At 34.7% G+C, this 13,993-nt stretch overlaps 1 protein-coding gene across 1 annotated transcript in view; it reads left to right on the forward strand.

The window, feature by feature from the left end:
- The first annotated feature begins 5,027 nt into the window (after positions 1 to 5,027).
- The window catches only part of LOC125678224 (collagen alpha-6(VI) chain-like), a 40,240-nt gene continuing 31,274 nt past the window's right edge, over positions 5,028 to 13,993 (forward strand). Inside the window, exons 1-4 of the mRNA XM_048916495.2 lie at positions 5,028 to 5,468; positions 11,343 to 11,516; positions 11,612 to 12,040; positions 12,515 to 12,679. Of these exons, the coding sequence (XP_048772452.2) occupies positions 5,150 to 5,468; positions 11,343 to 11,516; positions 11,612 to 12,040; positions 12,515 to 12,679 (1,087 nt within the window). The 5' untranslated portion in view covers positions 5,028 to 5,149. The remainder of the gene's footprint in view (positions 5,469 to 11,342; positions 11,517 to 11,611; positions 12,041 to 12,514; positions 12,680 to 13,993) is intronic.

Consider the following 13,993-nt stretch of genomic DNA (forward strand, 5'->3'; position numbering starts at 1 on the left):
TCACTACTCTCATTTTTATCACTACTCTCATTCTCATCATTACTCTCATTATCATCACTACACTCATTCTCATCACTACTCTCATCACTACTCTCATTTTTATCACTACTCTCATTCCCATCACTACTCTCATTCTCATCACTACTCTCATTCTCATCACTACTCTTATTCTCATCACTACTGTCATTCTCATCACTACTCTTATTCTCATCACTACTCTTATTATCATCACTACTCTCATTCTCATCACTACTGTCATTCACATCACTACTCTCATTCTCATCACTACTCTCATTCTCATTACTACTGTCACTCTCATCACTACTCTCATTCTCATCACTACTCTCATTCTCATTACTACTGTCACTCTCATCACTACTCTCATTCTCATCACTACTCTCATTCTCATCACTACTGTCACTCTCATCACTACTCTCATCACTACTCTCATTCTCATCACTACTCGGAAAGAGGAAGATACATTACAGTTAAATTTTCAGTAAGGAGGCGTGTTCTAATATATACAGGAATGTGTATTGTGACATCACACAGAAACAACAAAAAATCGCAACCCTTAAAGATATCATGAAATAAAATAATTAATGGTTCTAAAATGCACGAAAGTATAGCACTACACAAAAACTTAATATTAAACGGGTACAGTAGTGATGATGTGTAGTTGGTGTAATCTGACACCTTGAGCTATAAGCAAACAAATTATTGCGTTGTACTTGTCATCATGACGTCATCATGATAGTCTGACGCATTTCATTTGCAGTAAGTGGCGGATCAATTGGGGGGTTTTGTAATGAAAAAAATATTTTATAATTCAATGGAAAAATGTTTGCAGACATTGATTAGACTAATAATTTTAGAACAATGCTTTCTTATAAATTCACTGAAATATTTTCTATCTATCCCGTAGGAAAACACCAATGCTTTATTTATTGATAAGTGGGCAGATGTATGGGTCTTACAAATCGATTTATTGCAAGGACATACCCTCAATGCATCACAATGAGTTTTTGTTTTAAAGTGAACCAAAGAAGTATTTTAAAAGCTATTTGAAAAGTGCTGCTATCCTAATAAAATTTTAGAAATAACTTATTTATTTCAAATTAAAATGCAGTTAATTGACCGGCAAAAAATTCAACACTTATTATTTCAACAATCATCAATCGAAATCTGTCGAACCCAGCGGTGTTTTCATAACTACAGAGGTTGTTGAAAACGTTCATGCATTAAAGTTTAAATTTCAACCTCATTATGCCCTTGCAATATCGAAATTCCTTTACAACTTCAATATCACAAGTATAGTTGCTAAAATCACGTGACACCGAATCACATGATCAGTCTGAATATAAAATATAATCGTCCTGAATATGTGTTTTAGTTCATCATATTTTGATCCAATATCGATACTGTAAACCGACTTTTATTCGCCGCGACTTTATTTCCCGATTTACTAGTGATGAACTAGCTCGTGGCGACTAATTTTCGCGACCAAGAAAATTTTAAACGTACAAGAAACATTAAAGTCTGATTCGCGTCGAGAAATATTCGCGATGAACAGGTTCTCGCAAAACTTGTGAATAAAAGTTGGTTTACAGCATATCAAATCGACATATGAATGAAAGTTAAAGGCTATTCAGCTTGCTTTTGAATACATACAATCTTCTAATGACAAACATGTTACTATACTCTCAGACTCCCTATCATGTCTTCAGTCAATGAACAACATCAATATTGATCATCCATATATTTTAGATATCTTACTAAACAAGGTAAAATAGTTTTATTCTGTTGGATCCCAAGTCACATTGGTATCCATGGCAACACCAAAGCAGACAAAGCGGCCAAAAATGCACTTCAATGTGATATTGTACATTTCAAAATTCCATACACTGATTTTGAATATTTCATAAAACTATATGTAAATTGTGTTTGGCAAATCTATTGGGATTTCTTTGACATGAGTAAACTTTATTCGATTCAAAACAAAGTAAACAAATCGTGTAACATCGTAATGAAACGCCAAGACGAAGTGATTATTTCAAGAATGCGCATCGGACATTCAAAATTGACACATTCTTACCTACTAAACAGAGAACCTCAACCTGAATGCATATCTTGTGACTACATTAACTGTACATCCCGTTCTTTTAGAATGTAGTGATTTTACGCCCATACGAAATAGACTTTTTAATAGTGTGCAATCAATGAAAGAACTGTTTTTGCAAATATCGACAATCGTTATATTATATAATATTTACAAGAATGTGACTTTTACAGAAAAATTTGAAAACTTTCATAATACAACTGGGTTTTTTTTAAAACCTATTTGTATATATGCAAGGTGAAGATAACGAACAGTGATCAATCTCATAACTCCTATAAGCAATACAAAATAGACAGTTGGGCAAACACGGACCCCCGGACATACCAGACGTGGGACCAGGTGCCCAGGAGGTATTTTTAACTTTCATGTCCGTCGAATGGGACGTTAAAGGGTGTCCCATGTCAAGCCCCTTGGCACGCAAAAGATCGTTTGCCTGATGTTCGAAAAAAAATAGGCTCACTAGGGGCCGTCAGGGAAACTCAAACACTCACAACCAAACATAATTCAATCAGTTAACCGCCGTAAAAATGGCTGAAATATTGCCAAAACGGCGAAAAACCCCAATTAATCAATCTTCTCACATAGACGTTTTTGAATAATTCTGCTTCATAAAAATATAAAAATAAGTCAGCTAACGAAGGAGCACAATTCGTGCCCATAGGGACCTGATCACCTAAGAGAACGAATATAGTGTCAATGAGGAACTCCAGCATCTTTTTGATTTCAACTTCAGAGTACTTGTGCGTGGAATTAGAGTGGTGTTTAACAAAGTATTTTTTAGCGCAGCACAGTCGTAGCAAACGTCACGTGCAGTACCATTAAATATTCAAAATTCCTGACAGGAACAAGCAAAAAAAGGCTTAATTACTAATGGACAATAAAAAACATTTATTTCAAGACTTGTTTTGTATGATCTTGAAAAAGTAAACAATATACCTGGTATTTTTAAAAGACAGCAAAGTAAATATCAAACTTATTTCTTGTTATAAAGAATCTTTACTAAAGAGTAGATGGGGCCCATATGGGCTAAACCAGATTCTGAGCTCCATGTGCATGTACTCGTTTAATCATAGCTGCACTAATATAGCCCTTTCTGATTTATTTTATTCTGACCTTTTGGGGAGAGGGCTAAAATTTCACAGGATCTTACGAGTAACGGTGCAAAATATTTTTATGAATAACCTGATATGGAAATATCTTTTTAAAAAATCTCTTGAACTATTTAAGCTAAGGTTTTCATATTTTGTATGTACATTTTATAACAAAACGACCTTTCATGTGGTGCAATGTCTGTGATCTTGTGACCTTGACCTGGAAGTTTGACCAACTTTTAATTAAAAAATTTACCTATGCATTATGTTCTGAACTATTTAAGATGTATCTTTTGCATCTTGTATATATATTTCTTATTGGAAGACATTTCATTTGATATCATGATCTTTGACCTTGTTACTTTGAATTTGAAGTTTGGCCTACCTTTAAGAAAACATAACCTATTAAATATATTCAGAACTATTTTAAGTGGGGTTTTTATATTTTGTATAAAGATTCCTTATAGCAAGACTTTTTACACTCTGGTGTTTGACCTTTTGACCTTGTAGTTTGACCTACTTTTTAATATAATCCCTGACCTATTCAATATCTCCTGAACTATTAAAGATACGGATTTCATGTTTTGTATATAGGTTGTTAATGGTACGACCTTAATAATATTTCATGAAGCTTGACTTTGTGACCTTGACCTGGAAGTATGACCTGCTTGTAATAAAAAATCTATTTGATATCTTCTGAACTATTTAAAGTAGATCTTTTATATGTATATATTTTTCTTTTGACAATATCTTTCATTTTGATATCATGATCCTTTACCCTGTGACCTTGAACTCGGGAGTTTGACCTACAGTTAAGAAAATATAACTATTAAATATATCCGGAACTATTTTAGGTTGGATTTTCATATTGTGTATATAGATTCTTTATGGCAAGACCTTGTATACAATAGTGTTTGATCTTTTTGGCCTTGGAGTTTGACTTACTTTTTTTTTAAAAATCCCTGACCTATTCAATATCTCCTGAAGTATTTAAGGTAGGGACTTCATATTTTGTGTTTAGGTTCTTTATGGTAACACCTTATTATTTTGTGAAGTTGACCTTGTGACCTTGACCTGGAAGTTTGACTTACTTTCAATAAAAATCTTAACTATTTAATATCTCTTGAATTATATAAGACAAAGCTTTCATATTATGTATATATATTTCTTATGGCAAGGTCTTCATATCATACCATGATCAATGACCTTCTGACTTTTGTCTTATCCAGAACAGTAAGATCATGTTAGTCATATTAGTGTTGAGGCATCTTTGTGTTATGTGAATTTATTTTCAATTATGTTGTGATTATTTTGGGACTATGTTGGGACCACAATATGGGGTCAAAGTTTTCAAGGGAATAAAGATTGATGAAAAATTATCCTTTAAGAATTACAACAGCTGAACAATGGCAGGGCCAATGTGATTCAGGTGAGCGATGTGGCCCATGGGCCTCTTGTTTTATTCTATATCCTTTATGCCCAAGACATGATCAACGCAAGGGTGTCTGACTATTATCTAATTTAATCTAATTCATTATCTAACTTAAAGGCTGTTAATCCTTTGTTTCCATCAAACTATTACGTTGCCAATGTCTTGTTTGATTATTATGCTGTTTTTCCTTCTTTAAACCACTAAGACATAAGTTCTGGAAACTTATGACTTTTCAATAATAATGTTAATATACTTGTTTCGTAATCATGATAAAAAGTGGATGTACGAAGAAGACTATCTACAGAAATCCAGAACGTGTTGGTCGTAGTAGAACTGCACCGTATTGTGATGTTAAGAATGCATTCATTTTATTTTCTAGCATCTTCAGAATTTAGCAGATACACCCAAGACGACAAGGTGAATTACCTAAGCCTGTCATCAAACTGTTTTGTTTTAACGGGAAGAACATCGTACACATTTAGGGTCAAGGCACATAACGACGTTCATATGGCCCTGGGTAGTGTTGATAGTTATACAAGTGGTACACATTATGAAATCCTAATTTGTGGATGGGCCAATACTCGCTCTGTCATCAGGTACGGTATTGGTGGAAGTGAATGCGTTGTACACAGTGCGACTCTTTTGAGTCAGACCTACTTCGATGATTTCTGGGTTTCTTGGTCCGGGGGCCAGGTTAAAGCAGGAACCGGTAGTACAGTTGGGAGCAACACTTTCATGACCTGCTCACACTCGCCTTCATATGAAGTCAATTATATCTTGATCAAGACAGGATGGGGTTCAACGGGTGACTGGAGATTCCCAAACGGTATGTATACACATGTAGTACCTGTTTACGAATACACGGCACAAAAAATTAAAGCTGATATGAATTAATAAATATAGTAGAATACTCTGTGCCCGCCATATTTTTCTGCTTATCCGCCATATTAAATGAATATCCTATTGTTATATGTATCAGGGTTTGCATGGTATATAAGGGGACGAGTTTTGTTACGCTTCACATCACATTTGCGTTTTTGATTAACTTATGTTCACGGTATGATGTTCGTTATGAAAACGTCGAATGCGAACGACTATTTACCTGAGTCTACTCGTAATAGTTGTAAAGGATCGCAGATGCACGTGTACACTTGTCGAAAATACTCTAAGTAGTAGTAAAACTCCCTTCATTTGTATAATCCATGAAAGAAAACGGTAATCTCCATTTGTATTCCTACAGTAAACACCGTTGTACAGACCGCGACACATTTAGCCCGTGCCGATCAGCTATTGAATAAGGGGAAGTATCAGAGTAGAATATTGTACATGAATTCTTATATTGTATGATTTACTGGTCAAAGATTTGCAGATTTGTAAATCGGGAAATCATTTAGGTACATAAACTGCGCATGCATATATAATTTTCATATACAGCACTGTACGAGTGTATGGGATTGGAGAGAGAGATTCAAACGATGATATTGTTGCCTGATGTTATTTATTTTTCGCCTACTTCTCAATAGAGAATTTTTGGTCCCCTCATGGCTACTGTGATGTTTACATAGAATATGGAATAGATTTCAAAATTATGGTTTCCCAGCATAAATTTACTAGTCCATCTTATCATAATTCAAACTACATTGTACCTAACACACAAAGTGCTTGACTGTCTATTCATAAAAGTTGGCACTGTGATTAGAAAAATGTAATAGATGGGAACTTCATATTCAATGTTTATAAATTTCTTGCACTGTATTCTACTACTTTATATATATATATAAGTCTGCTGGTGGACTGTTAGTCCCCGAGGGTCTGTACAGCCCAGTAGCTAAGTACTTCGTTACTAGCTTGAAAATACGGATGTATATTTAATTGCTGTTATAAAATTTAGAAATTCATTTCACAATTTAGGAATATCTCCCTCACGCATAGCTCGTATCCTTAGACGAATTTGACTCCACTTTTTGGCACACTGTTTTTCCCTATAATAGCTCTAAAGTTTCATTGTCATTTCGGATTTCAAACATTTCGATTGAGCATCACTGAAGGGACATTATTTGTCTAAATGCGCATCTGGTGCATCAACATTGGTACCGTATAAGTTTTACATAAAAAGAAAATATTACTTGGTAGAAATAGATATAAAATCCACGATCGTTATGTCATTTCATAAGACGCTTAATATAATAACGACGCATAATGTAATAAACTTTTATCTATATTTTGCGTTATTGCATGTACATATCCCCCTGAAAAATGACGATACATACCTGTTTATTACATATTGCATTGCAACACATGTATTCTGATTGTATGGTGTAGAATTGCACCCTTTACCAAGTTTTCCTTCATTTACACAGTGTAAGGAATGGTAAACACAAAATCACAAATCGAAATGTATAAAGGCCAAGACTATTTTTAAGCGTAGGAACTTCATACACGAATAATGTACATGTGTTCAGAAAACTCACATGCATGTATTGTAGGACTATAGCATATGCGTGTTTTAACGTTTCTGTAACATGCCATAATGATTACTTTCAAGCTTGAAAGTAGTTTTTCCAAAAATATTTTCATTTTGTAGATCTGGCTCAATGGTTATATACTGAAAATAGACATACTGCTGTACGTCGAAATTTCAAATTCAAATCTATGTGATAAAATTTAGCATTTATAAATCGCTAAATTCGTGTTGAGGTATTATTTGATATGATACAATGTCAATATACAATGATGCATAAGCGGGATTTGCAAAAGGCAAGGGTATAAACATTTTTTTAGGTCACCTGAATCATTCAGGTGACCTATTGCTATCTGTTTTTGTCCGTCGTCGTGCGTTAACATTTGAACATTTTCAGCTTCTTCTCTGAAACCCCTGAACCAATATCAACCAATGTTGGCATATAGCATCTGTGGGTGAAGGGGAACAAAAATTGTGAAATTCGTGGTCCCTGCCCCCCTGGGGCCTGAGGGGTGGGGCAAAAACCATCAAAATGAGTGTAATTTTTAAAAAAAATTCTTCTTTACTCCTGGACATCAAGAAGCCAAACTGTGGGCATAATTATAATGAACGTTGAGCCCTCTACCAAAATTGTGAAATTCATGGCCCCTGGATCAGGGGTTCTGGTGTGATAGGGTGGGGCTCTATTGGTCATATAGTGAAAATGTAGAAAATCTTTGAAAATCTTCTTCTCTGTCTCTGGGTACTAAGTAGACAAACTAATAGCATGGTAATGATGAGCAAGGATGCTTCTTTAAAAATTGTGAAATTCATGGCCCCTGGATCAGGGGTTCTGGTGATAGGGTGGGGCTCTATAAGTCATATAGTGAAAATGCATTATTTCTTTGAAAATCTTCTTCTCTGTCCTTGGGTATTAAGTAGACAAACCAATAGCATGGTTATGATGAGCAAGGATGCCTCTTTCAAAATTGTGAAATTCATGGTCTCTGGGTCAGGGGTTCTGGTATTAGGGTGGGGCCCTATTGATCATATAGTGAAAATGTATTTTATTTCTTTGAAAATCTTCTCCTCTGCTGCTGGGTATTAAGTAGACAAACTAATAGTATGATAATGATGATCAAGGATGCTTCTTTCAAAACTGAAATTTATGGCCCCTGGGTCAAGGGTTCTGGTGCAAAGGCGGGGCTGATTGATTATATAGTGAAAATGCAATATTTCTTTGAAAATCTTCTGTTTTTGTCCGTCGTCGTTCGTCGTGCGTTAACATTTGAACATTTTTAGCTTCTTCTCTGAAACCCCTGAACCAATGTCAACCAATTTTGGCATATAGCACCTGTGGGTGGAGGGGAACAAAAATTGTGAAATTCGTGGTCCCTGCCCCCCTGGGGCCTGAGGGGTGGGGCAAAAACCATCAAAATGAGTGTAATTTTAAAAAATCTTCTTCTAAAATGACACGTGTACTTCATGACCACATAGCTATTCAATGTTTCTTCCATCCAAAAGTAAAATTCTTATATTTAAACACAAACCTAATTCAAACATTGGAAGGTTGTTACATGATACTCAGGTAACCTATAAGGCCCCTGGGCCTCTTGTTTAATAGTAGTATCAATATCTATATGGTCATGAAAAAACATTATATCATTTATATCCGGATTTATATACTGATTTACCAGGTAGATATCAATAATAACGAAGCTGCATAGTTCGGTGTTTTTAATTAATCTGATGCATTCAATCTAGATGTAATTCAAAATGAATTCCTTTCTGCTCTGACCGATAGCATGTTTCTAAATTTTCGGGGACGAATCTTGCAGACAAAATAATTAATAGGGGAATGAATAAATTCATTTTATATAAGGCACGTATACAGGGTTGTGATGGGCAGGGGGCCTGGCCTGCCCTCCCCCACGTTTTGGACGATTTACTTTTTCCGTTATTCTAACATACAATGTCAATATTTTCTACATGCAAAGTTCAAACTATTATTTATTTTAAATTTCTAATGATGAATTCAGTTATAAGCACCGATGTAACTCCTGTAAGTTTCAATATATTGTCAATTACAAATTCTAAAATAGCTGAATGCTTGTAAGCTTACACTTCTCTCAATGATAAATTTTCATTCCTTCTGTGAAATGATATTGTACATTAAAGTAGGACAATCTCTCTCTCTCTCTCTCTCTCTCTCTCTCTCTCTCTCTCTCTCTCTCCTGTTCACTCAATGACTATGCACATGCAAAGTGACCGTAAATAATGATGTGATTCCCAAAGAGACAATTTAAAGTTATATTTTCGTTTTTATATTTCCTTTATATATGTATTTGTGTATATTTACGATCATTATTCCCTTATTAATATTTCTACGTTTGTATGTGATCATTGATGAATTTGAATTGTGCACGCAATATATCCAACCAGATGCTCAGTGCATATGTACCTACATGATCTGAAGATTCCTAATTTCTATAAACTACAAAACCCGCGATCAGGCAAGCATCCAATACAAAACAATAGTGGACTCTGATATTTCCCCTGATTGAAGACAATCTGATTTGACACACGTGAAGTGTGTCGCATTCTATATGATTATAATAGAATGACAATGTGTCGTAAAATTCTGTCAAGATACAAATGAAGTATCATTGTTTTTCGTGGATTTATCAGAATAAAGAGAATCTAACATTTTTTACTAAGTGCACATATCCGGTACCTATTGAATAGATGTTCGCATTTGATGCGAGTATGACATGTACATTACATGTATGCATATGCACCTGTATTTTGCTTTGCTAGAATTGATATGAATATTCCATTCTATCAATATCTAATTGGTAAATGATTTTTCCGCATTTATTTCATAAGAAACTGCAAATACTGTAGATTCTTAAATATACGCAGGGAATTTATTATCGCGTAATTTTGCGAGAAACATCACTCGCGAAATTAAATTATTCCGTTTTATTTTGCTGTCGTTAAAATACATGTGAGAACTCTTGATTAACAGACTACAAGCGATTTGACGTATACTAGTCATTTCAACATATTAAGTTCTCGCGTAAAATAAGGAACCTACAGTACTTACATGCACGTGCATGTATGCAAAAAAAAATTGGGTTTTCTTTCTGCGTTTTTGTCTAAATCATCTAAACTTTCAAAATGTTTCACTAATATACAATATATACTTCATGCATGTGCAAGTATGCAAAAAAAAAAGTTTGGAGTTTTTTTGTTTTTTTGTTTGTTTTTTTTTGGGGGGGGCGTTTTTGTCTTAATCATCTAAACTTTCAAAATGTTTCACTAATATACAATATTCATGCACGTGCAAGTATGCAAAAAAAGTTTAGAGGGTTGTTTTTTTTGTGTGTGTGTGTTTTTGTCTTAATCATCTAAACTTTCAAAATGTTTCACTAATATACAATATATACTTCATGCATGTGCAAGTATGCAAAAAAGGTTTGGAGGTTTGTTTTGCGTTTTTGTCTTAATCATCTAAACTTTCAAAATGTTTTACTAATATACAATAAATACTTCATGCATGTGCAAGTATGCAAAAAAGTTTGGAGGTTTTTTTTGGTTTTTTTTTTTTTTGCGTTTTTGTCTTAATCATCTAAACTTTCAAAATGTTTCACTGATATACATTATATACTTTATGCATGTGCAAGTATGCAAAAAAAGTTTGGAGGGTTGGTTTTTTTTTTTGTTTTTTTTTGTTGCGTTTTTGACTTAATCATCTAAACTTTCAAAATGTTTCACTAATATACAATATATATTTTGTAATTTTGAGTAAAACTTGATGTATTACAACGTGATTTCATTTATTTCTCCTTCTCTATATATTTGGAGATTTGCACTGGTCGAGTCCAGCTAGAAAATCACTCAGGTGTAACAACTACATTTGGGGTATATACGGGTAGAGTAAATTAGGCTACCTGAGAGAAATATGGTGGATACGATGAGACATATGTATGTATTTATGAATTTATGTCAGCTTTAAACGTCTTCAATTCATGACCGAGCAAAGTACCCAGTATACTTTGATAAAATGGGACATCACTTTATTAGTTTGTAAACAGGAATCATCTAAAAGGTAACTCATTGATTTTATAAAACAAAGTCCTCACAATCCTCCCAACAGATGAATATATATTGGGAGAAAATTTTACCAGAACTTTGTGTAATGGCTATGTGGGTTGTAGATTACGCCCCAGTCTTATTGTTCATTTTTTTTCTGATCAGATGTTGCCTGCACACATGAGACCAACAGCAACGTCAACGTCGCTACTGACGACACATCCTGCAATGGAGTCAGTTCGTACGCATGCGCCTCCTCATACAAACGGGCTGCTGGGAATACGCAACGTACTTGTCAAGTACAGAAAGTGTGGTCAGGATATCCACTAATCTGCTCAGGTCAGACACCAAGACAATTTTGATTGCATTGACCTTATTATACAGAAAGACTCATATTTCCAACTTGTGTTTAATCATCAAATTTTTCCTTCCAGTTTCAACTTGCAAAATTGATATCTTATTCATCGTAGAAGCTTCTTACTACACGAATTCAATTCACTCTTCCCTTATGACTGTTATTGGCGATTTGGTTGGACTAATGGCCATTTCTACAAATGACATACAAGTCGGGGTCATAACGTATGACAATGTTGTGGACAAGAACATCAAATTGAATGCGTACTCATCAGCGACAGCCCTGGATACAGCTGTTACCTCAATAACAATACCAAGTGCTTCTTCGTCGATTTACCTTGGCAACGCTCTGAGAGACGGCTTTTATGATTTCGTTAAGTTATCCAACGGAAACAGATTTGACGCCTACAGATATTTCATTCTTATCGCAAAAACTTATTCTTCCAATTATGGTAGAGATGTGGCAAACGCTATAAGACAGAACCCCAGAAATCAAGTTTTTACTATCGGTAAAATACTAGTGTTACTTTGAGGCAATGCTTTCAAGAAGGCTATTTTATTCTTCTTTTCTTTCTAATTAAGGTATCCATTGTATAATGAAAGGATAATAAATAAAGGATAAAGGATAATAAATTTAAATCAAGATAAATGCTTGTAAAATAACGATGAAAGTGAAATAGATCAAAATACATAATGATTAGAAGCCGATCATTTTGCACTTGAAACGTTTTTGAAGAGTTATCAGCCATTAATGAAAATAAGAAGGAAAAAAAATACTTTTTAATGGATGAAGTAACAGTGTCTTACATAAAATTGAATTCTTAACAAATTGAAATTATTAAAATGTGCAATGATAGGACACTATGCTTATACGTAAAGACTAATATCAAAACAACGTATGATTGCATGGAAGAATATGTCATATAATCTGACGGTTTTTTATTGATATCACCTGTTACTGACAGCTGATCTTTACACTGTAGGTATAAGTCCATCTTCATCTTTGATCTCGGACCTGAAGTTATCGGCGGGTGATGATAACAGATACTTGCAATTAAGCACTCCGACAGATCTCTATCCACATTTCAACACATTTCTACAGAAAATCGCCACGTGTCCAGCAACAGCACCTGTTCAGAGAACCGTCAGTAAGTTCATAGACTATACTTACATTCTCAAATAGAACCACATTAAATCCGACAATCTCAACTAACAGATTTCCCGAAAATTTTACTTTAATTTTAGAATAATCTAGTGAGATTTGCTACCAAAATCTCTCCTTCACTTGCGCCATCATTTACTGTTCACATTTTCAATCAATGAATCATTTTGAACAATTTGTGGTATAATAAACTTAGTGTGTTTAAAAAAGTGGAGATGCAAACCACGTAAAAGTAGCTTGTTAATAGAGTGAATATTCAAGTTTCTTCAAATCATGACAGAAGATATTTTGTGTTTGTGACCGAACTGCTAGAATAGATGGTCCGAAGATATCTTGTTGATGAAAGGTGAAGATGACGAACAGTTATCAATCTCATAAATCCCATAAGCAATACAACATAGATAGTTGGGCAAACATGGTCCCCTGGACACACCAGAGGTGGGGCCAGGTGCCTATGAGAAGTATACATCTCATGTCGACCGGTCACACCTGCCGTGGGCCCTATATCCTGATCACGTAAACGGAGTTATCTGTAGTCAAAATCAGTGTGTCACGAACGGTCTAGCAATCGGTATGAAACACATCATACAACCTTAGACCCAATGAGATTGTATTGGCAAACTAGATCGTTATAACGACCATAGAAGTTGCGAAATGCTGACTTTAATCGAGACTATTGAAAACCCTGGTTTGTCAGTAGCTTGCCTTGATTTACAAACTGACCATACGCAGAACAAGCTCTTGCGTATCGAATCAGTTGAGAGATATAAACACCATTTGCAGGTGATAATAGAATATTGCTACATAGATTTGGGAAGGTGTGCTTATAGAATGAATGTTTAATTAAAAGCCGTCTACATGAGAAGAAAAAATAATAGCATATACACTTGGATATATCGACGACGCTTTATCTATCGATTAAAGTTCTGTTTGACATGTTTCATACCGATTATTAGGCCGTTCTTGGCACACTAGTTTTGACAGTGACTACGGATTCCTTCGTTTATGAGATCGGTGGGTGTAAACAGTCGACAGGGGATGCATACTCATCCTAGGCACCATATCCCATTTCTGATATATCCAGAGTTCCGTGATTGTCCCATCCTCTATTTTGTATTCCTTATTATCTTAACTAAACTGATTTTCAATCATGTACAGATTCCATGCATCGCAGTGAACTCGTTAAAGGACACAACAGTCTTCCATATCTGCTTCATACATGTATTTGGATATTTTATTGACCATATTTGTTAACGGTAAACTAACAACTCAACTTAATTAAAAAACAGGATGACTTCAG

This window comes from Ostrea edulis, chromosome 2, assembly GCF_947568905.1.
Source record: "Ostrea edulis chromosome 2, xbOstEdul1.1, whole genome shotgun sequence".
Taxonomy (NCBI): Eukaryota; Metazoa; Mollusca; class Bivalvia; order Ostreida; family Ostreidae; genus Ostrea; species Ostrea edulis.